Raw genomic sequence first — 22,340 nt, 5'->3', positions numbered from 1 at the left:
GACTGATCGTAAGGCGTCACACCCTTTAGAGGGTGTGAAAGGAGGGTGAGTTCTAGAAAAAAAAAAAGTCATATATATCTTCCTGTAATCTGACTGACTGTTTCTTATTGCTCATCTGAACTAACCTCCATTGTTTGCTCACACGGGTTCATAATATTTTAAATTTGTGTAGTCACACCCTTTAAAGGGTGTGAAAGGAGGGATCCATGAAAACTTTAAAAATATTAAATTTTGACTGTTTTGATGACCATATGCGCATGTTTAACCTAGTTATCGACTGATTTTGCATTTTAACATCTAGTTTGACTGTATTTTGGTTCATTGCTTAAGTGTTTTACGCATGTTTAACCTAGTTAACAACTGATTTGCCTTTACTGCCAGACTGGTATATTTTAAATTTGTGTTGTCACACCCTTTAGAGGGTGTGAAAGGAGGGATCCATGAAACTTTAAAATATCCAGTTTTAATGTTGACACCACATAGTGGTGTCAAAGGAGGGATTGTGAGGAAATGATAGCATTATACTGCTGATCAATGCTGCTATACCAATCAATATCTAATATGAATATGTAAACACACATGTTTTGTAATGCTAATAACTAAGATACAAATATTGAATGTGATCAATTGATTTAATAAAGTAACAGATAAGAAACATTGAAATGTAACTTTGGTGTGTGGACAAGAATGCAGATGTCAGGCAAACTGACTTGGGAGGCGAGTTTGTGACGCTCAGGGACTGGTGTGAGCACAATGAGCTAGTCAGCTCATGGGAGTAAAAGTGTCAACTTGGGAGATAAGGTGATGCTGGGAACATAACTCTTCTCTGCTTCAGGACGAGTCAGACCGGACAGTTCTTACTATGGATAATATGCCCCCTTCCCCTGGAGACCCTGCCCCCCCCCCCTTCTCACTGGATGCTCCCCTTCTCCTTGGAGCCCATCTGCCCCTTTACATCATCTGACCTAGGAGTGGTCTTACCCTCTCCCCTTCCCCTTGAAGACCCCACCCCGTATATCATCAGGACCTCGAGATGACCTGCTCTCAACTCTGGAGAACTCAAACCCCCCCCCCCCCCCTTGGATTGCATCAGACCTGTGGGTCTTGTCCACCCCCCTCCCTGAACAACACCAGACCTGTGGGTCTTCTCTGCCCCCTCCCTCTCCTAACATCACCAGGTCCGTGGACTGCCCACCTTGCGCCAGCATGAACGCCCTGGACATTTAATTGGTTAACAATAGCCACCCCAAGGTCTCCTGACCAATGGCCACTCACCAGACCTCCCTCTCTGGGGAGTACAAGATCTGTCTCCCAAGGGCGGGGAGACAGAACTTGGGAGGGGCAGAACTTTCTCTGATATTCTGTCACGACCACTTTCTCAACGAAGGCCTTCGTTCGTTCTAATCTTATACTCTGTTTTGGTGGGACGACTGCTTTTGCATCATCGACTGATTCATTGTACTAGACTACGGACATCTTGGTGTGTTGTTTTCATTGTGTATCTTGTGATTGCATCATTACTAATTAAACTACAAGTAACATGGTCCGATGCTTAACCGTGTATCATTCTTCCTCTCAACACCCAGTTTACACTATCCTTAACACTCTCTAAGGTGTTTTTGCTCACATGTCTGGAAGGTTGCACCTTGTCTGCTGACTGTCGCAGTGCTGAAGTTGGACCTAACAGGCTAGCCCTAACAGGCTAGCCCTAACCCTAAAAGGCTAGCCCTAAGACGCTAGCTAGCCCTAAGACGCTAGCTAGCCCTAAGACGCTAGCTAGCCCTAAGACGCTAGCTAGCCCTAAGATGTTAGCCCTAAAATGCTTGCCCAAAGATGCTAGCCCTAAGCCTAAAAAAACTCATTTTGGCCGTCCTGGTTGTTTGAGCAAAGCTTCATGTAGTTATGAAGACAATTTCACTGTACTCACCAGTGAGACGGGACACAAATCGAACCATTTCTAAATTCAAATTTCTCAGTTAACACAATCAGGTTCCTTTTAGACTTCATTTTGTTTGTTTATATTTAAGATGTAATCTGTTTGTTGGCATCTGATAGAACTGTTTCTTTCTCTTGTTATTTATTATAAGCATTGTGTTGTCCACCAATAGCTTTTAAATAATTGTATTTTACCTATCTCATGATGAACAAGATGAAAAGATATGTGCCATTTTAATCTTGTATCTTGTTCTGTCATTCATCTTTATTTACAATCATCTTTGTATCCATTTCTCTAAAGTAAAAACGACACAAAAAGTCAGTGATTTGTTTTAAATGTTAACACCACACTCAGCTATTTTATTCAATCTCACAAGAAGATATTTTAAACGATCAGTAGTAAGACAGTCTATCAGCGTACACCAAACTAAAGGTCAGTCTGTTTTACAGTTCCAGTTTGTTCCTGTGCAAAAAGTCAGTAACCCAAATTCCTTGCATTTTTTATTCAAAACAAATGGGACGATAGCATCCAAGTTTACGTAGGGAACGGAAACTACACGATAAGGCACCAGGGCTCGAACTTCACATCAGCTCTGTTCTGTTCATGAAAACCTCTCCACCACACCTTTGGCTATGCGAGCAAAAATCACTTTCTCAATGATACTAGCTCATCTAGGGGTTTTCTACAGCTCTGTCACATGATCCTAGACCGTCATAGTGGCAATTCCTCAAATGTTGAGTCTTGTGACAAGACTTCTGACTCGACGTTGGCTAGTTCCCCCTGAAATTTGACCTTGGTGTTGTAAAAGAAGAACCACTCCTTAGTACAGTTACTGCTGTCTGGAGTATTGCCTGAGTATTGTAGGTAAGCTTAAGCCCTGCAGTGACTCAGCAATGCATAGTGGTTTCAGTAAAATACAGTTTATGAAGCGGATAAGACTTTGGATTCTGTAAAAACCTCACAAGCTGCCAATCTTCTTGAAAACAGAGCAGATATGAAAAACAATGACATCAGCGATGTCCCATCTACCCTCCAACTCCTGTCACGCAGTCAAAAACCTGCGAAAAGTTCTTATGGCTAGGGTCATGATTTGGGACCGTTTAAAAGACTGGTGAAGGGAAAGGAATCTGTGAAAGAGACTAGCCTACCTCTTCACCCCTGACAGCCAACACTGTCCCCTTCAACATGCTGTTCTGAGAGGACCCCAGCTCCCAAAGTCGGGTGACAAAACACTACGCGTGCATTCAAATAACCCCCCCTACGCCTACATCTGAACACACCGGCTCCAAAGAAGTCTACTCCCTTTACGAAACGTCCCCGGAACAGGCGTACGGTTCTCGGGGGTTTATACCCTCACATCTCACCCAGGAGAGGGAACGCGAGGAAGTACCCCAGGGTTGACCCCGCGATGACCCCCAGGAAGATCCAGGTGTTGTAGGACATGACGCACAGCATCAGCATGTACGCCAGCACCACCTGCAGGACGTGGAGCAGCGTCTGGACGCCGTGGTGGACCCAGCTGGAAGAGAGGACGGGGAGGACCGATCAGACCAGTGGTGCTCGGACTTTATAAAAGGTGTCAGTCAGTTCACCGTTTTCCTGATTTCTCCCCCCCCCCCCCCTCCACCTATAACCATTCGTACCCATATTCTTCAGATTTACTCTAATACTTACCGTTTCTCATGTACATACGCCCTGTATCACATTCGAAACCCATTTTGAGAAAAACTATTATAGCTCACAATAGACTCATGTCTGATAAACCCCACACCCCCGACACGCATGTAGACAAAGCTAGAGAAGCAGGTGGCGTCTAACGGTGTCCAACAAACACACAGTGTCCTCTGTCTACCTGAGACGGGATTCAACCAGGTGGAACCGGTCATCACACACTGAGAACTACACGGCAGATATTCCACTGAGACAAGTCTTTCCCTACGGTTGCCATGACCTCAATCACTGCCCTGGCCAAGATAAATTACTAGTGCTAGTAACTCAAAATGATGGTGCATTTAACACCTGGGGTTTAACTGGATGAGTTGAGAGGTCAGGGGTCGAGAGAGCCTCACCTGTTCATGACGCTAGGAGGGCGGGGCTCTGGGGGCACCAGCCTGGACTCGGAGGGGCTGGAAGAGAGCGGGGACCCGGAGGGTCCGGGGGCCAGCGCGGCATTGCTGTCGTGGCACTCTGCGTTGGGGAACAAGGGGTTGGGGAAGGGGGGCGTGAAGGCCGGGGGGGCGGGCTGGTGACGGTGCCCCAGCCACACCCTGGACACCTTGAGCAGCTCGAAGAACACCGTCAGCAGGAGGACAACCGCCACGGAGAGAACCATCCCTGCAGACACAAACACACACTCTGAACCCACAATGAACCCACTCTGCTTTGGTATAACGAACAACTAAGGCTCCGTCTAAGAGACTCCAGAACACCTCTGAAAAACGGAACGGACACAGGATGTGATACTGTGGGGTGTCGTCGTCATGACGACAACGACTTAAACGTCGTGGCGGTTGGATGTCGTGTGTCGACACAGTACCGGTGTTAGACTGACTTGACTTGTTCTGATTCTCCTCAGGGTTTATTTATTAGAGTTGTCCTGGAAGTGTTGGTTCGTACCTGCAGGTCCGTGAACATCCCAGAAGTCAAACAGCAGGGTCACACTGCTGGAAGCCTCGAAGGTCATCTGGAGGTCAAACAAGAGGGAGAATACACGATCAGGGCCTCATTTTGAATCTCCTCAAATCCTTCCTTACTCTCTGTTGGGGAAGTTCTGTGTTGGCTCAATGGTGTGTGTTAGTTGTCACCATGGAGTGTCGGTAAGAACACTGGATGATGAGGACTATCTTTCCTTTCCTTAATGAACTTGATGCGGTAGATATATATATATATATATATACACACATATATATATATTGTGCTTGTGAGTGTATGTATGTTTGTGTATGGCCTGAAACAAAGGGAATATACAACTAAGTGATACATTTATATATGTATACACAGTTTGTAACAAGCCCGAAATTAATCAATCTCATCTACTTTCGGCCCCGTAACCAGCTCAGGCCTTGGCCAAGGCCGTTGCTGGAAAACAACTCCCCTGGAGAGCGCTGAAGAGAGACTATCTTGCTCTTCCCTTCCCACTCCCCCACCATCAACATCTGTGGCTTGGTCTCTACCCGGGTCATGACCAAGGACGTCTCCTTGCCAACACTATCTGCATAGAGAGACTCGGACTGATTGTGGCCTAGGTCGAGGGCGCCAACCCAGACCTACTCACACACTAACTTTCACCTACTACAGATACCACCACCCCCCCACCCCCATCCAACGCCTTCGATTGCTTTTCCCTGGGTGGCTGGCGGGTCTGTGTCCAGCGCCTATTACGGTCGCAGGTCCAGATGCTGCTGGTCTACCCCACCGCCCTTTCCCATTGCAAGTGTTTGTAATGTTGTGTTGTTAATGTTTGTGGGCTTATGTGCTGAGGTTTTTGCCTGTTCCCATACTGTACTCCTCTAGGAGCACTGTATGGGGGTTGCCTTTTTCTCTCCTCCTCTCTCCTCATGTTATGCTTTGCTGTAATCTTTCTGGTGGGCGCCTTTGATGGCTGCCTAGGTAGGCTCTCCTGCCAAATCAAATTCCGTGTCTGTGCAAACTTTCATGGCCAATAAACATCAATTCAATTCAATTAGGGCACACCAGTTGAACAGATAAGGGGCTAAGAATATCAGTGCTCGGCCTGACCCTGTGTTGTTCTGTGCTTCTGACAATAAAAGACTTGAACTTGAAAGTTTGGAGCGCCCTATACACAGTAAGTTAGTAAGTTTCAGTTACTAGTAACCCCTTCAAGTTGTATGAAACATGCTCACTGGTTGAGTTGATAACTTGTTCGCTGGTAGTTTAAACAAACTACAGTGTACGAAACGTTACGTAAAGGAGCTAGCTTTGACTACAATCAAATGTGAATTTAGGAGCTAGAGCTAGCTAGCGTAGCTATGTCAAAAACGCCAGTGTGTGTATTAACGTTAGCGTATTTAACAGGTTTATAAATATAATCCACTTCTGTAAAGTGATCCCTGCAAACTCTGAATCCGGGGGCAACTGGCGGGCTTTGGCGCTGTATAGCTACAAGCCATTTTCGTAAAACCGGTTTGCCACTTGGGTAGGACATGATAGTGAATGCCTTCTGTCTTGTAAAATGTGTTTGTACAACCAGCCATTAAGATCCTACTTTGCACCTTGTTTTAGCTGGTTCGTTTAAATCAATTTCTACCTCTGTTCTCCCTGACAATCTATCAATGTCAATCTTGATGACTGTTGTCACAGAACCTAACCATTCTCGTGACGTCACAGACATGACGATTCAAAGATGGCCACGCCCAGTAGTTGCGTTGTAAAGTTTCAAACGATTTTATTAACAAATGGAACATTTTGCTCTTTTAGTTGTCAGATGGAGTTTTGTGATCTTGGTTAAATAATTCTATGAGCCATACTTCATAAATCAGTTCAGTTCCACTTTAACTTCGTAATTGTCCATGTAGCGCGAAACATACAATTTTAACCCCTTGTCCTTCTTGCGATTAGGGCATCAACATATAATCCTATATACATCGTTGTCATTTTGGGAAGATAACACGTAAAACCGGCATTTTGTGTGCTCAAACTAACTTTAACTGCTAGCTACCGGAAGTTGTAGACCTGATTTGTGCAAAATGCGCAAGTGATGCGTGCATGGTGAATTGAAGTGGGCGTATGCAAGTTAACGCGACAAAATGTCTAAGCATTTTAATAGTCATTTACCAACCCATATTTTAGTCATCATTGGTTTGGCGGCGCACCTGCATTACCCTTGCAGACCACTAATCGCGAATCGCTGCCTTAGACAACTTACTAAGAAAACATGAGGCACATGAGGACTATACCTAAACTGACTAGTAGGGCCGAACTAATGAATAACTGATAGTGTACAAAATGGCCGGAACTCAGATCAATGAATTAGCTAAACTATTCCATTCATTGTGAACTTTGCTGCTAACCACATGCTTAACTTCCCCCCTGTTTTCAGAGTGAGAACATTCATATGCCTGAAAGTGTAGGAAACAGCTTCTCTTCTGCTGTTAGTGTTGAGGCTTACGTAGACATATTAACTACTATAAAACAAAAAATCAGATCGTTACTGTAGGCCAGTATAGCCTACTTTATTGCCCTATTCATTTTTGTCTCACAGGCAAACGCACACACAGTCCAAATATCGTTGTGATATTTCGCTATAATATAGCATTTGACCTAGATCCATGAGTGAGATATCAAAACTATGAAAATGATACTCGACCCCATCTTGGTCACGTATTAGGCAATCTCACAGAATGTAAAAACAAAACCTTACTCACAGACATGATTAACTTGTTGCAAACAAAGAACAGCAAAACTCGGGTTGTCCAGATTCTTTAAATGTCCATCACAGACGTCAACAGCGTTGGAGCTTATTTTCCATTAGAGACGGACACTAAGTTGGATCGTCTTTTGGCTGAGCTAGCTGGTTACCTTCCCAACAACGCCAACGATGAGGTACACCACCTTTAGAAACCATGCAAGCATCCCATTCCTGTTGTTTCTGTTTCTGTAACCGACTTTCGGGCTGCAAAAAGCTAAAAAGCCTACAGACTACGTTGCCAGGTTTGCTAAAATTTCGCAGGCCAGGACCCACGTAACCCCGCCCACAAAGAACACAAAACATGTTCTCTCTTCACTGAGGGTCCTCGCTAGATTATGTCACAGTGAGGGGTTTTCTGATTTACATAACAGCATTTGAGATTTTAAAGTCGTATGTTTTTGTTGTCATCCTACCGCTGTCATAAAAAGAACAATTCATGATTAAATGCATCGAGTTGGATTACGGCGGAGGTTCATTTGCAAATAAATCAACTAGACGAACGTTTAAATGTCGATGATTTGGCGAAGAAATCTCAAACCTGGCAACACTGTCAACACCCCCCCCCCCCCCCCCAAACTGTCGAATGCAAGTGTGCAATATAAAAATAAATCCACAAGTGGGCGATGTTAGTCAATGGTCAATGTTAAACTTTCTTTCACCAGTCTTTGTACATACGATTACATGTTTGGTTTCGCGTATGTGTGCTCTTTTAAGATTTTATGGGATGTATAATCTTCGGCGTGTATGTGCAAGCATAGACTGTATATGTGGACGAGAAAACAAACAAGTAAATGGCTCGTTGTAGACTACTATTTGTAGGGCTGCCAACTCTCACGCATTGGCCGTGAGACACACGCATTTCAACCATTTCACACGCTCTCAAGCCACACCTTGTATATCTCACGCTGAAAAGGCAACGGCAACCAAGTAGCCCTGTTAACGTTGTAAACAGGTCCGGGTGGGGAATCGGGAGAGTCCCCGGTGGGCCGCTTCACTTTTGGGCTGGTCGAGGATTTTTTGGTGTTGACATTTGTCACGTTAGTATTATCTACTCTTAAAGTAGGCTACACACGTTCTGTATTCCGACACCTCAGCCTCTGCATGGGTTGTACCATGTGAGAGAGTTCTCCCCTCACAAATAGAGTTGGTTGGGGCCATAGCCCGTCTTTTCCAAAAAGTTTTCTCAGATAGGCTACGGATAGGTGGGCCGGGGGGCCCTACCGTAACGATACACGTCAGCGAGGATGGATGGGAGCAGGGCCGGAGTGATGGCATCACTAGACAAGGTTTTTTGATAAACGTCTATGTTTATTTTACATAAAGCTCCATTAAACTATTTTGCGCTAAAATAGTGGTCAAAATGTTTCGCTCGCATTACGTATGGAAGTCCTTATCTTGCATCACATCAAACCCATACGTCTTAGGTTTGGGCTAAGCCCATAATTTCTGGCTCCGTGCCTGATTAACACTTGGATCGTTGACAGTCTCAAAAAATGTATCAATATAAAAAAATAACACGATCCCTTTCTGTAATCATGATACCCCCCAGAAAAGTTCACTGGAGAGGGGGGGGGGGGGGGCGGGGACCAAATCTCAAGTATTTTCTTTGCTTCTCAGAAAGTATGATCTTTAATAAGTGATTTGGTTCAAATAGGTTTAATATTCAAAACAAGAGTAGTCATCAAATGCAATTTCCTGTGAATCTTAGTTTGCTAAACATCAGATTTAAGATTAAATACAGCGATCTGTTTCAGGTTTTGCAGGGCTTGGGGAGCGGTTTGCAGCGTTCTGCCACCTCTTGTATCTCCCGCACCTGGACACCTTTGTACATCCCAGACACTGTGACGGAATGGACTCTCCCGTTAGTAAACTCTTTGGAGAGTTGCGCTTTGTACGGGATGTTGAACTCATTCATCTTCGCTACTAACTTCACCACACAGGAGTGGCCGGCAGGGATATTGACTTTGAAGGTAAGAGAGAAAGAAATTATCTCAGTGAAAGAGCTGCCGTTGGTGACGGTTTTCAAGTTTGAGCCAACCAATACTGCAGAGGAATAGGTTAGGGATGGTACTGTAGCTTCCAGAGATGTAGAGACAGCCAGGGCGCTGGAGATACCTGTCTCCCATGTACTCTGTTGCTCTGTGCTCCCCTCCAGTTTCACCTGCAGTTCTTTTTCTGTGCAGTTACTGTTCTCTACTGTCATCTTATCGAACACGGTGAGACTCAATGTCATGGATCCGCTGCTCGTACTGCCCTGTTTCCAATGTCAGGACATCGAAGCCTTCCAAATGCCTTGTTTCTGTCCCTGAGGGAAGGTAAAATATGTGCCTGTGTGGAGAAAACTGAATAGTAACATCGTCTAATACAACATAAGATCCTGTAGCGATTGCCCCAATACCGAAAATACTCTTCCCAACATTCACTATATAACCAGTTGGAGACGAAGTGACCATGTTCTTGAAATTGCCATCGAAAGCCTTCCACTCCAACAGCTCCAGGTTTTGCTCGTTAACCAGTATGTCAAATTTGGAGGATTTTGCCTCCTTCCCATGGAAGGGGTTGAAGCAGAATGGGCCTAAGGTGGGGTTGTAGTAGCCACTGGACCAGTAACATCTAGTATGGGGAGCACAAATGTAGTCCTCTCGTCCTGTTCCATTGATGTAAACCTTCACAGCCCACTGAGGCAGAGAGCCAGACCAGTTCACCCATTTCAGGGACACATTGTCGGTGTCATTGAGTCGAACTCTATGATTTGGGTTAGCATCTTCTTCCTCAGCAAGGATGCTCTGCAACAGAAAAACACAGATAACCAAGGCTGTCAGGCGCATGTTTTGTTTAAGCAATAAGCCCCAAGAGGCCGTGGTTTACGCTGATTTTAGAACAGGTAAGGGGAGTTGTTAGGCACAAAGCGAAACCCCTTACCTGTTCTAAAATCAGCGTAAACCACGGACTCGCGGGGCTTATTGCTTTTCTAAAACTGTTACTACAAATATTTGATATGGTTTCATCAATAAAAACAATAAGAAACAAAATAGTTTAATAATAAACCGTCATTCTTCCGCTACTACAAAGTATAGTTCCTACATAAATCGTTGCCACGCAACAGCCAGACGGACTTCTTTGCCGTCTTTTTCAATTTGAAATATTCGATGCGCAGTAATATGTAATGTTAAAGAATGTTATGAGGACAACCTGTGAGGTTATGCTGGATTTTACAACGGCATGGAATGCCAATCACAATCAAGGACGGGAACAACCAGTTTTAGAATTATTAATATCTCTCTGATAGATGTCTGTTTCTCCCCAGAGAAACCGTAACTTTATAGCATTAAAAAAAAAACATTTACTTGTAAATGATACGGATAAACAAATAGCCTGTGTATAGTGTTCCTTGCCTGATTCACACTCACTATGAACTCTTCCTTTATCGAGGGAGGCTGCGTTGCTCTTAGCGTGGTCACGGTGATGTTCATAACCTTGTTGGAAAGCTTTGGGTACCCATCATCGTCCTCAGCAACGGTGCTCTGCAGCAGAAAAGCAAAGATGACCAAGGCTGGTAGGTTTATGTTTTGTTTCTTCATTTCTCTCTGATAGATATCTGTTTCTCCCCAGAGAGACTGTCACTTTTATAGCATTTTAGGACATTGCCTTGTAAATTATATATTGATAAAAACAAAAAGTCTGTGGAAAGTGCTCCCTGGTTGGTTCCTAGAGTTGGTTACGTTAGACCTCCTGATTTAACCCTAGATGTACTATCCTGGTTAAACATTTATGCTGGGCATCAAGCATCCTACCAAATAATTTGATAGATTTGTTGATCCACCTTGTAATTTGTGATGATATGCATTCAGTGTCAAAAATTAAGTTCATCATTTATTTTGAGTTTGCAACAGTGATGGCAAGAAGTCATGCCTGCCTCGGATGTGTTGATGAGAGGGATGAATACCTCTACTATCAACAGGAGGACAGACAAATGTTGAGAAGGAGAATTAGGATCATCATGTTTAGTTAAGGCTTGTGTTTTCTTGTTTTCTTGTCAGAGAATGTGTCCATGTTTCTTTCCCTGTGTCTGTCCAGGCTGGAGGTAAGGCTGGAGCAGTGAGTGTGTGTGTTTGGGTGTGCATGGGTGTGTGGGGGTCTGGTGGCTGAACGGTGAGGGAACCGGGCTGGTAATATGAAGGTCGCCAGTTCAATTCCCGGCCGAGCCAAATGACGTTGTGTCCTTGGGCAAGGCACTTCACCCTACTTGCCTCAGGGGGAATGTCCCTGTACTTACTGTAAGTCGCTCTGGATAAGAGCGTCTGCTAAATGTAAAAATGTAATGTAACCTTTTATTCAATATCAAATGATACTGGGTTTAGCCTTGTGTGTTGAGGGGCTGTGTTGGCCATCATTCAAACTCAGTCACCTCTCATACACACTAGACCTTTTTCCTCTCACAAACACTACTTAAATACACTCACATTCACCACTGAACACCTCTCATGTATACTAGTGAAAATGCTAACTCACACAATGACAACTGAAAACCTTTCATACTCATGAACACTCATACCCACGCTTTTTCCACAGGTACACCCTTGCACTTTTGAGGTTTCTGTTGTTTAGTTGTTACGTGTTTAACTACATGCTCTTATGGTTCTTCCCTTTGGAACTTATTGGGTTTTCACAATGTATGCTTCATGTTTTGGCTTCCCGCAATGTCAGGGGCTATCTCAGTGACCTATGCACTTTACTTTAGGTTTAACCTTGTTTGTATTTTGTCAGAGCATGTGTCAATGTGCCTGTGTCCAGTGGCTTATAAGGGAATTTGTTAAAAGAAATGTAGGCATTACCATATTGGAATATTACTCATTGACAGAGCATTGACTAACCCTAACCCTACAGTCTGTACCAGTGTAGCAGTCATTTACCTGAACTGTTTGGCAAAACAGTTACTCAGAACAGATAGGGCATCGTCTACAATATGAGACAGTTGATCCAGAGTCTCTGCAAGTTAGTGTCATATGAAGCAACTGAAGAAGAGCCATTGATGGTTGAAGTTAATATCCACTAACTAGACATGGATGAAGCCAATCAGCAATACAAAATAAAGGGTTGTTCTATAGCACAAGAAAATAAGTACTAATAGTGGATAGAAAAGCCAACAACCAAATACGAAAGACTACGCCAATATATGGATCATTAAAAAATCTGTCCCCATCAACAATGACTCTGATGCTTAAAAGTGTCATTTTATATCAAAATTGTGAACATACTGCAGTGATCCATGTACTGTTTTAATGACCAGTAACAGAAGTTCTTTACAGGTCTGAGGTGCAGGATGATTTGCGGTAAATTACAACATAAAAATACAAATATATCATCTTGGATTATTTTGGGCCTGTCGGACGACGAGGCCTCAAGAAAAAGGAAACAGCATTTCTAGAAAATGTAATAGATTGAATATGCTCATTCTTTATTCATATTTCCATATATAAAATAAGATCACATCAGTTATGGTATTTAAAAAGTCTCAGTAATAATACAGTGTTTTCAGAGCACACAAGTTTCACACACGCACACATCAGCTATTCTCTATGAGCGCATCACTAAAGGAAATAAAACACAGGTTTCGACTCGGAAACATCAACACACACCTAAGACTCCTCCGTTCACTAGACGTGAAGTCTGGAATGCTATTATGCTCATTGACCAAGTTAAATATATCAAAGTTGAGACAAAGAAGTCAGTACACTGAATGCATTCAGATAGATTAAGAATTTCAGTGCCCAGTCTGATCCTGTGTTGGTCTGTGTACCTGACAATAAAAGACTTTAACTAGCCAAAGCTGACCTCATGCTGTTGTCCATGAGTCATTTTTTTGCCACAAAATACAATTTTGAATTATCTATCGTCTTGACCAAACCTTCATATATTCAGCATAGGTCAGCATATAACTAATTTTTCTAGGAGAGCTGTAAAATTCCACGCTACCAAACTGCATACACATACTGTATGTCTACTAACATGGCAATACACCTGTTCCATACACACAGTATTTTCCTAGCTACAGCGCTGTATTGAAAAACAGCCAGTTATTGTCCTAACTCGACGTGTGCACCGAGTGTGCGCGTGCGTGTGTGTCCTCCTATAGTACACCAGACCAGAGGATCCAGCATCCACCTCGCCTGATCACAGACCGTGTTCCAGGTGGATCCTCTGGTGGCGTTTGAGGTTGCACTTCTGGGTGAAGCGCTTGCCGCAGGCCTGGCAGCAGTAGGGTCTCTCCCCGGTGTGGACCCTACGATGGGCCTTCAGGTTGCTCAGCTTGGTGAAGCTCCGGCCGCAGAGGGAGCAGGAGAAGGGCCTCTCCCCGCTGTGGGTCTGGAGGTGGGCCCGCAGGTTGCTGGGGTGGGGGAAGTTCCTCCCGCATTGGCCGCAGCGCAAGGGGACCTTGCTGGGGTGGGGGTGGTGGGGTTGAGGCCCTCCCTGGATGAGGTGCTGGTGGAGGGGGTGTTGGGTCTTGATGCTGACCCACTGGTTGTTTCTGGTGAGGCTGACAGCCCCAGGTCGCTTGTCGCCTTGCAGGTGTCTCTGGGGAGGCAGGGATGCCTGGGGGTTTCTGTGCTGTGGCGTCGCCATTTGGGGGGCGGGGTTTGTAGATGCCGCGTTGATCTTGGGTGAGGAAAAACGAGGGTGGGTTCTGATTGGCTGCTGTGTGGAATGTGGAAGTGCAAGGCCGGCTGCCGATTTGGAGTGAGGCCCGAGGCGTCTCATTCCACCTCCGCCAGGTGTCTTCTGGGTAACGTGGTTTAGCTGTGAAAACGCCCCCTTCCCGTCTTCTTCCCCGTCTTCCTCCTCCACAATCACTTCCTGCTTGATGGAAAGAGCCGTCAGTTCAGGGCAACTCAGCCGGGGAGACACGGAGGTAAACAGCTGATCTCTGACCAGCAGCTCGTCTTCTCTTTCATCGCCAGAGCCCGGGTCCGCCAGTCCACTGGGGTCCGTCCATGGAGGTGACCCTCCAGCGCTATTCCTCCACTCGCAGGCCGCCCCGGACCCCCGCCTGGTCCTTCCCACGTTCTGGGTCGAGTCGGCAAACCTGAGGGCCTGAGAGAAACGTGTGTGTTCCGCTGCCTGGAGCAGCTCGGCGGAGGGTAACCCCAGGGTCTCTGCCGCCGCGCCCAGCGTGAGTGCGTCTGACTGGGGGGGTGAGGGAGAGGGCTGTGGGTCCTGTTTGACGGCGGGGCTCCACTCCTCCTCACGGTCCTGGAGGGGGTTCTGAGGCTCCGGGGTGTCTCTATGGTGACCGGCGCAGGAACTGCGGGCGACGTCATCCTCCTCCTTCAGTTCCTCCTCTCTCGTCTGATTAGGACAGAGCGCGTGCACGCACACACACACGCACAGACACACACACAATAGTCAGGCGTGCTGAAACGGCAAGCGCAAAACCACATTCATTTGTCATAACCATTGATCAGATCAGAATGACTATGTTCTATGGATTTGCTGTATTGGTGAACTTAGAAAGGTCACCAACCAGTGACTCCTCGAGAGGGCTGGCAGTCTGCCAGGCTTTGATTGTTTCCTCTGGCGACTCGGGTTCCTGCTCACAGCTTCCCCACCTGCTTTCAGACTCCTCCTCTTCCTGTTTCAGACCACACACTTCCAGGTCACCTGGGGATAGTCAAGATGGCAAACGTAAGCAGTGAGCATCATGGTAATGTACCGCATCCCATTCAGTAAGGTTTAATGCACACATTGGTCCTCGTACACCAGGCAATATGCTTACCACCTACACATCCATTTACAACCCACCTGGCACACACGCACACACACACACACTTACTGAGAGGAACTGCTGCTGTTATGTCTTCAGGTTCCTCATTGGGAAGCCCAGTCTTGCCACAGTCTGCACATTTCGCCCTCTGTGACACCCCCTTCAACTTCCTCTCTGCCCACTCCAACCTCAGCTTCAGCAACTCCACTTCCTGCTTCCTGCGCCTCACTTCCTCCAGAAAGCCTTCCTCGACCAACCTGTTCACTTCGTACACGGCGGTCTTCATAACCGTCTCCATGACGATAGACAGCTGGGACTGAAATGCCAGGATCAGGGTCTCCGACATATTGTGTGTGTTGTTCCTTTCAATTAATTCACTGTAGAATCTACGCTGAACTTTCAAAGAGAGAGAAAGGAAAGAATGGGAAACGGAAATACATTTTTGTAATATCATCATGTTTAAATCACAGAAAAGAAATTTGGGCAATGGACGAGAAATTCTGCTTTTCCGCAACAAGAAAAAGCTAAACGGACTAGTCTTTGGTAGCCAGCAATATATAATGTTTTAATATATAATGTCCATGAAATGGATAAACAATCTGATAACGGTAGCTAGCTACATAGGTTAGACGCTTCTGTTGCAAGCTATCTATCTAAATAAAAAACGTCAATATTGTGATACGACGTACGTTAGCTAAAGCTTGCTAGCTTTCTAACCTTGGCTAGTTTAGCTTAGCCTCCTTAATGTTGAGCATTGAACTTACCAGTCAACTGTTGACTCAAATAAATCCTGGAACTATTACATGCTGTCTAGTCACTTGATGTGGATAGAAGTAAAAACACACACATCGAGCTGTTTTTACATTATAAACATGGAGATGGCTAGCAACGTGCTAGCATTCTATGGGTGCCTAGAAGAGATGAAAATTGTTTTGGTCGTGACGTCATGATCCTACAATACAGTGTCCTTACGAGGCCAAAAAAGTCGGGGGACACGCGCGTTGACAATGGTCACGTTTGCGGATGTATCATGCAAAGCATCATATTAAGTATAAAAAAATAACGACTTCCCAATTTATTGAATGCCTCATATCATGCCATTACCATGCTTTGGTTTCATTGCACTTGTAGGTCAAATCATACACTACACAAGTATTTGACAATCAAACACTGTCAAATACTTGTGTTTACCTGTGTTTAACATGTTTCTAACTGATGTACGTGCATGGTTCAATGATGGATGGAATCAGACAATCCATTGATTTTGTTCCTTTTTATTAGCTCTGCAGTTACATTATTTCTCATTAAAATTAAAGGCTACAATAAATGTCAACATTATATCAAAATTGCAGAGAACAATAATAGTGTGTACAAAAAAAACTAGCTGTCACTTTAGTTAAAACAACATTTCTACTGTGGGTAAAACTGTAGGCATGTAGAGAGAGAAGCATAATTCTGGAGACCAGGACTAAAACCCAAATACCACTGATCAAAGCAATCTTCATTGTAAACTGAATATAATATGTAGGCTTGATGGCTAACAGCATGAAGCCACGCCTTCACGAGGACACGCCTTCAAATCAAGCTGAAGCGAGCGTGAATCTCCAGCTCACTACAAGGATCCATCAGCACAACTGTTTGTCTGAAAATCATTAAATAGGTTTCCATCCATCCAGCCCCCAGAAATCTCCAATCTAAATATCCGAAACATTGTCTGCAATAATTTTTTTGTTTCTTGGACCAGCTTCAAAATATTAACTTTTTCATACATACGTTTTTTTGGCTGAAGGCGGATTGGTTTGAAACAAATATGAAATGGGGAACACTCGTTTGCTTCAGGCAAAACCTTTCATAGGCCTATTATGAAGCCAGCGCAAGACCGGCCGGCCGGGAAGTTCAACATAGATCTGGGTTTGATGCTTGCTTGAGGCTGAACGGAGGCAAAAACTGCATCATTGCCCCAACGTTTACTGGGAAAAAAATCCTAGAAGACTGGGGGCAGTTATTTCAGCAAATAAAACCTCCCTTTTTGTAAAGACAGTATTTTCTAGCAGGTGCCCCTAAACTGTGAAGGTGTCCACATACATTTGTCCATATGGAGTATCACAAAATGTCTGTATGATTCAGCACCAACAAACCTCATGACAAACATTTTCAATCTCCACACAGAAAGCATTTAATACAAGCTCAACATAACCGACCTTAAAAAAAACGTAACTCAGAAACTATTTCCTGTCAGATGATCATAGGCTTCTCGAAAGACGTCTGCCTAATAAAAACCTTCTATTTTTTTGTCTTATGAAGTATTTTCAGTCACACGAGCACTTCCCCCCCCTCCCCTCTAACTCTGCATATCCGGCCTGTGCTTGCGCTGATGAGACTTCAAGTGGTCCAGGCGTTTGAAACTCAGTCCACAGATACTGCAGCAGTAGGGTCTCTCTCCCGTGTGGGTGCGCTGGTGGACCTTCAAAATGTCCGCCCGCGTGAAGCTCTTGTCACACATGGTGCAGCGGTGGGGTTTCTCCTGGGTGTGGATGCGCCGGTGGAGCTTGAGGTTCCACAAGCGGCTGAACTTGTTCCCGCACACGGAGCAGCTGTAGGGCTTATCCACAGTCTGGCCGCACTTGTGCCTCTTCAGGTCGGCGAAGGTGGAGAAGCCTTTGCCGCAGTGGCTGCAGAGGTGGAGCCCTTGAGCGGTGTGTATCCGCTGGTGCACCCTCAGGTTGCAGGCCTGGGTGAAGACCTTTCCACACTGGTTGCAGGAGTATTGAGGTGGCCCCTGGCCCGGTTTGTGCGTCAGCTTGTGGGCCCTGAGGGAACCCGAGTCCTGGAAGACCATGGAGCACTGGTTGCAGGTGTGCCTCCTCAACCCTCGTCCCCCTCCCTGGTACTGGAGGCGGTCTCCCAGGCCAAGGGAGTTGGGGAAGGCGTCGGGGGGGCCGAAGAGGCCTTCGGAGTTGTCCAACCCAGAAGCTCCAGGGTGGCCCCGCTGACCGGCCCTGCTGCCCGCCGCCGGCGCCCCGTGGCCTGGGTACAGCGCGCTCGGGTCCTGGAGGTAGCCCTCCTCGTTGATCAGCAGACAGTTCAAGTCGCCCACGTCTTGGTTGCTCTGCTCGGCCGGGGACCCAGAGGGGGAGCCCATCGCCCCCCCGCCACTTTTACTCCGATGGCTCACGTGATGTCCATGTTCGGCCCCCTCCGAACCCCGAGGGTCCCCCTGGAAGTGACCCACGGCTCCATATCCCACGCCCCCCCCCTGGCGCGGGGGGGAGTCCGGTAGGGCGTCCAGCCCCCCCATGTCTAACAGATGTGAGCCTCCATAACCAGACTTCTCAAACCCTCCCAGGTCCTCCATGGAGAAGCGGCTCCGGTACATGGAGTCTGAAGGGTCTGTGTTCGGGTCTTCATCCGGGCCTGGGTCCCGTCCCTGGTCTAGGCCCGTTGCCCAGTCTTCCGGACACTGATGGAGGTCCTGGTCACTGAAGCTCTTACTGGGCCTGGACAGGTCGGACTCTTCTGCGCCTGAGACAGATGTTAAAAACAGAGACAATGCTGTTAGAAGAAAAGGAAATGTTTATTCATCTTACGTCACTGTATTCATCACGTATGTACGCATGCAGGGAGAGGCGACACTGGGATCAAACACACACACACAGACACCTGTCCTGACCAGAGAGTCATCTGTTCTGCATGTTTTTATTTACATGGGGTCTTTTTGCAGAGGAAACCCATGCGAGCATGGGAGAACATGAAAACGCATACGCAGGCACGGGAGACACTGATAAGTACACTGATAAGATTGGTATATACTCTCTAACCACGGAAGAGACAGAAGGAGAGGTGTTTTGGAGGGAACTCACCATCCAGACAGACGCCCCATCTGTCATGGAGCTCCGCGTCATCCGGAGTGATGTTGAGTGCCTCTTCTTTCAACAATCTGTCCAGCTTCTGATTCACAACATCTGCAGACTAACAGACAGGCAAGACAGATATGAAGCATGGCATGCAGAACAGACTCAAAGAGAACAAAACGGATCTCCTCTCATACAATTCTATAGTACAGCCAATGAGCGGTGCTTAGAAGGAGTAATGGGGAACGATGGGTGGTGCACTGACATGGAGAGATAGTCACTCCTCAGGCCTCTACTGGAAAACTGTAACACTGCACTTGTGACCCTTGGTCATCTGTGGTACTCTATATGCATCATTTGTACGTGTCTTTTGATAAAAGCTCCTGATAAATACTTTTTCTCCCCTCCATGTCCTGCAGCTCGACCGTGTCTCTATACCAACGAAGAAGAAATGGCCTCAAATATATCGCAGTGCTTTGATGAATGACGATATCATCGTGTATAGAAACCCGATTAGTCTATGGCATGCTGTGCTCTACAAGGAAACAATATTTGTACTTGTTTATTTCAATGTATTTAAGTCGCTCTGCAACTTTCCTGTTTAACTCATGAGAACCTCAATTCACTAAGATAGAATGTTTTGATTGAGCTGACAGTAATAACAACGGATTAAACATTTGTCTCGTTTTTCCTCGGTCATCAAATCTTTCGTTTGGATACCAACATTTGTATTTTATTTTATCTACTGCACCTCTGGGCTTCTGACTGGACTGGTAGTCCCAGGCTGTGCCTCCTGGTGACGGTCATCACCGCCGCAGCTGGTCCACTCTTCACCCTGCACCCGCTCCAGCTTCAAACCGCGCCCTACCTCCGTCCCTGCAACACGGGTAAACACATATAAACACATGCAAGCTTTGATTTGTTGAGTTACGACGAGGATCACCACTGTAACTCTACTGTTGTCGCCAACCACGATGTTTTTGCACACTTGCTACGAAACCCTTCTCACCGGTCTGTTTGCTTGATGATCGCCCCTGTTCTTCCTCGCCAGATACAGGCGCCCTCCCACAGTCGGCACACTTCCCCCTTCGGTCCCTCTCTCTTCGCCGGTTCTCGGACCACTGTAACCGTTTCTTTAATGACTCAACTTGTTCCCGACTCCGGGACACCTCCTCGAGGAAGCTGTCCTCCACGAGCCTCGTGATTTCGTACATGGCAGCTTTGAACACCGTCTCCATAACACCAGAAAGTTGAGACTGGAACGTTACGATCGCCTCGGACATCATCTTGATTCTACACACTCACGGTCCGACAAGACCACTAAGAAAGTTTTCTCGACAAATGCGATATCGAAAAAAAATAGGTGGACCTGGTCATCTAACGTAAGCTATTAATACGTATGAATTAATAACTTGCAGGCGGATTTGTTAACTTTAGGCATGCCCCGATATAACGTTAAAAGCTTAGTTGAACAAATAGATCATCATTAGCAGCTAATGTAAGAAATCGTGAAAAGCTATCTAGCTAATGAAAGCGACTTGCTTTTGTTTGAGTACTCTTAGCGTCGACGATAGCATACTGGCAACCGTCATCACAGTCATTGGCAATACAATCCTAGGACTTGTTCCCTATTAAGGACGGCCAACATACACGCAATACAACTGAACCTTTGTTAATGTTTAGTTAGACCAAACAAGTTATAATCGTTTCTGTTTTAATCGGCGCAAATTTGGTAGCTAGCAAGCTAGTCAACACGAAGATATTTTCCTTCCTAGTAGACCTACATCTTCCGGAAACAAATCCTACGGGTCGGCCACTTGGACAATCAACAATTCAACGTCGTTTCCGAAACAAAATTGTTGTTAAGAATAAGACAAATACTTTGAACTATGCAATGTAAATGGACAGTAAAATAAAGCTAATATAACAACTGTTAATAGATTTATAATATAGATCGGGGTGTTTACATGTTAGTGTTCACAGGAAATGCACAGCCGATCCCGCCCATCTAAATCTACGTCACATGAAACAAGGAAAGCCATGTTGGATGAGCAGGAAGAGGCCATGGCCGTCTAAAATCAATTTATTGCATTTGAAACAATAACTAACACCTAATATAATATAATAATGATAGGGGATTAACGCTGTCAACATGTCAAAAGAAGATTTTCAGACCCAGTTTGCCACACTAATGGACACCGCCCTGAGGACGGCCGTATCGGAGACAACGAAACTTTTTGAAACTATGGTCAATGAACTGAAAGCAGAAATATCCAGGGTAAAATCGGAGAATGAAGACCTTAAAGCAAAGTTCAGGTGTACTGAGAATGGAGATCATTCCATACATTCCAGATTAAATAACAGTGAGACAGCGGATTCCGGTCAGAATCTTGAGAGACTACCTATAAATAAACGCGACGTTGGGATTCAATGTGGTGAGTAGCTGTCTTGCTCGTGTTCGTGGTTAACAGTAAACATCAGTCGATGGGTGCCTTCAGGGGACTAAAACAGTTGGCTGATTAGAGCCTAGCTAGTTATTATCGAGATTACGAAACGTAGTGGTTTATATTGAACCTACACCTTATCAGATTGACCCACTATGTGGACTATCAGCAATGCCACAGTAATCTCAATGTAGAGCGTCAAAACACACAACTAGAAAGGGAAGCAAGTGACGTTGGAGATGTGGCCTATAGAGTGCCGGATGTCTGATTAGCCGTTTGATTATAGACAGCTTCAGCAGTGAGTGTTTCTCCCATGCAGCCCTTCCTTCATTGAGAGGTGTTGCTGAACAATGTGGCTTCGGCGGCGTCGGCGACGGCCAATGGGACGAGGAGGGCCAAGAGGCGGGTGCGCATGGCGACAGCAACCGTCAGATGGCCTTCATACTCATCAAGCAAGAGGTATAGTTGTGTAATGTACTAGTACTGTACTCCCGTGTATCTAAAGCAATGTCCGGGGGGGTTGGGGTGGGGGGGGGGGGGGGGGGAATCAAGATCAATATCTTAATTTGAAAAGCTCTACCACTGAGCTATAACTAGGCTAACATTACACTATAGTGACTGGAAAAACAGGAACTGCCTCTAGCTAACATTGACCACCCTGGTTTGCAGGTTTTCCTTGTCTAGGCTACTGTCTCTGCTACCAAGGTTACTGCCTATGTGCTCACTCTGACATATCACATATGAACACCTAATAATTATTGAATTATTATTGAATACTTTTTCTGTTCAAAAAGGTTTATTTATCCCAGAGGGCCAAACCCTGTTTATAATAATGATAAGGTCTTCCTATCAGGATGTTAAGAATGAGTGTCTGACTGTGTGTGTTCATGTCTGCGTCCAGGAAACGGAATACGACGAT

At 45.6% G+C, this 22,340-nt stretch overlaps 4 protein-coding genes and 1 long non-coding RNA gene across 8 annotated transcripts; 1 reads left to right on the top strand and 4 right to left on the bottom strand.

Annotated features, from left to right (window-relative positions):
• Positions 1 to 2,261: 2,261 nt before the first annotated feature.
• slc31a2 (solute carrier family 31 member 2) lies at positions 2,262 to 8,475 on the bottom strand. Of its 2 annotated transcripts, none has more exons than XM_047045707.1 (4): positions 8,255 to 8,475; positions 4,553 to 4,619; positions 4,006 to 4,270; positions 2,262 to 3,455 (listed from the first exon to the last, which is right to left on the bottom strand). In XM_047045707.1, the coding sequence occupies exons 2-4, from the start codon at positions 4,617 to 4,619 to the stop codon at positions 3,290 to 3,292; spliced, it is 498 nt and encodes a 165-aa protein (XP_046901663.1). In that variant the 5' UTR covers positions 8,255 to 8,475; the 3' UTR covers positions 2,262 to 3,289. The 2 variants fall into 2 exon arrangements, with proteins under 2 accessions (XP_046901663.1, XP_046901662.1); XM_047045706.1 differs by lacking the exon at positions 8,255 to 8,475 and adding an exon at positions 7,321 to 7,657.
• Positions 8,476 to 8,483: 8 nt separating this feature from the next.
• On the top strand, positions 8,484 to 10,887 carry LOC124484678. Its single transcript, XR_006957994.1, has 3 exons — positions 8,484 to 8,650; positions 9,119 to 9,334; positions 10,801 to 10,887. It is a non-coding gene; the product is annotated as an uncharacterized LOC124484678 (long non-coding RNA).
• LOC124484676 (natterin-4-like) lies at positions 9,569 to 10,958 on the bottom strand. Its single transcript, XM_047045705.1, has 2 exons — positions 10,775 to 10,958; positions 9,569 to 10,150 (listed from the first exon to the last, which is right to left on the bottom strand). The coding sequence occupies exons 1-2, from the start codon at positions 10,943 to 10,945 to the stop codon at positions 9,569 to 9,571; spliced, it is 753 nt and encodes a 250-aa protein (XP_046901661.1). The 5' UTR covers positions 10,946 to 10,958.
• Positions 10,959 to 12,800: 1,842 nt separating this feature from the next.
• On the bottom strand, positions 12,801 to 16,076 carry si:ch73-109d9.3 (zinc finger protein 324B). Of its 3 annotated transcripts, none has more exons than XM_047044879.1 (4): positions 15,891 to 16,076; positions 15,196 to 15,522; positions 14,887 to 15,023; positions 12,801 to 14,711 (listed from the first exon to the last, which is right to left on the bottom strand). In XM_047044879.1, exons 2-4 carry the CDS (start codon positions 15,470 to 15,472, stop codon positions 13,539 to 13,541), a joined length of 1,587 nt encoding a protein of 528 aa, XP_046900835.1. In that variant the 5' UTR covers positions 15,473 to 15,522; positions 15,891 to 16,076; the 3' UTR covers positions 12,801 to 13,538. The 3 variants fall into 3 exon arrangements, with proteins under 3 accessions (XP_046900835.1, XP_046900836.1, XP_046900834.1); XM_047044880.1 differs by having other exon boundaries at positions 15,196 to 15,517; XM_047044878.1 differs by lacking the exon at positions 15,891 to 16,076 and having other exon boundaries at positions 15,196 to 15,884.
• Positions 16,077 to 16,389: 313 nt separating this feature from the next.
• si:ch73-109d9.2 (uncharacterized protein LOC565042 homolog) lies at positions 16,390 to 20,771 on the bottom strand. Its single transcript, XM_047045195.1, has 4 exons — positions 19,987 to 20,771; positions 19,729 to 19,853; positions 18,987 to 19,095; positions 16,390 to 18,648 (listed from the first exon to the last, which is right to left on the bottom strand). Exons 1-4 carry the CDS (start codon positions 20,261 to 20,263, stop codon positions 17,468 to 17,470), a joined length of 1,692 nt encoding a protein of 563 aa, XP_046901151.1. The 5' UTR covers positions 20,264 to 20,771; the 3' UTR covers positions 16,390 to 17,467.
• Positions 20,772 to 22,340: the final 1,569 nt, after the last annotated feature.

The sequence above is a fragment of the Hypomesus transpacificus genome, chromosome 22 (genome assembly GCF_021917145.1).
Source record: "Hypomesus transpacificus isolate Combined female chromosome 22, fHypTra1, whole genome shotgun sequence".
Classification (NCBI taxonomy): Eukaryota; Metazoa; Chordata; class Actinopteri; order Osmeriformes; family Osmeridae; genus Hypomesus; species Hypomesus transpacificus.
The sequence above is the reverse complement of the archived record's forward strand: the minus strand, read 5'-3'. Positions and strand labels throughout refer to the sequence as shown.

Bases quoted from the DNA above. Each gene is read 5' to 3' on its own strand.
- slc31a2 (XM_047045706.1), bottom strand. The intron at 4,271-4,552 runs GTACGAACCAAC...TTGTGTCTGCAG, and splicing joins GGATGTTCACGGACCTGCAG to GGATGGTTCTCTCCGTGGCG. The intron at 3,456-4,005 runs GTGAGGCTCTCT...CCTCTCTTCCAG, and splicing joins CCTCCTAGCGTCATGAACAG to CTGGGTCCACCACGGCGTCC.
- LOC124484676 (XM_047045705.1), bottom strand. From the start codon at position 10,945: ATGAAGAAACAAAACATAAACCTACCAGCCTTGGTCATCTTTGCTTTT. The intron at 10,151-10,774 runs GTGAGTGTGAAT...TTTCTGTTGCAG, and splicing joins CGATAAAGGAAGAGTTCATA to AGCATCCTTGCTGAGGAAGA.
- si:ch73-109d9.3 (XM_047044878.1), bottom strand. From the start codon at position 15,583: ATGATGATATTACAAAAATGTATTTCCGTTTCCCATTCTTTCCTTTCT. The intron at 15,024-15,195 runs GTAAGTGTGTGT...GACTATCCCCAG, and splicing joins AACAGCAGCAGTTCCTCTCA to GTGACCTGGAAGTGTGTGGT. The intron at 14,712-14,886 runs GTTGGTGACCTT...TGTCCTAATCAG, and splicing joins GCCCTCTCGAGGAGTCACTG to ACGAGAGAGGAGGAACTGAA.
- si:ch73-109d9.2 (XM_047045195.1), bottom strand. From the start codon at position 20,263: ATGATGTCCGAGGCGATCGTAACGTTCCAGTCTCAACTTTCTGGTGTT. The intron at 19,854-19,986 runs GTGAGAAGGGTT...CCCGTGTTGCAG, and splicing joins ATCATCAAGCAAACAGACCG to GGACGGAGGTAGGGCGCGGT. The intron at 19,096-19,728 runs GTGCAGTAGATA...CCTGTCTGTTAG, and splicing joins GTCCAGTCAGAAGCCCAGAG to TCTGCAGATGTTGTGAATCA.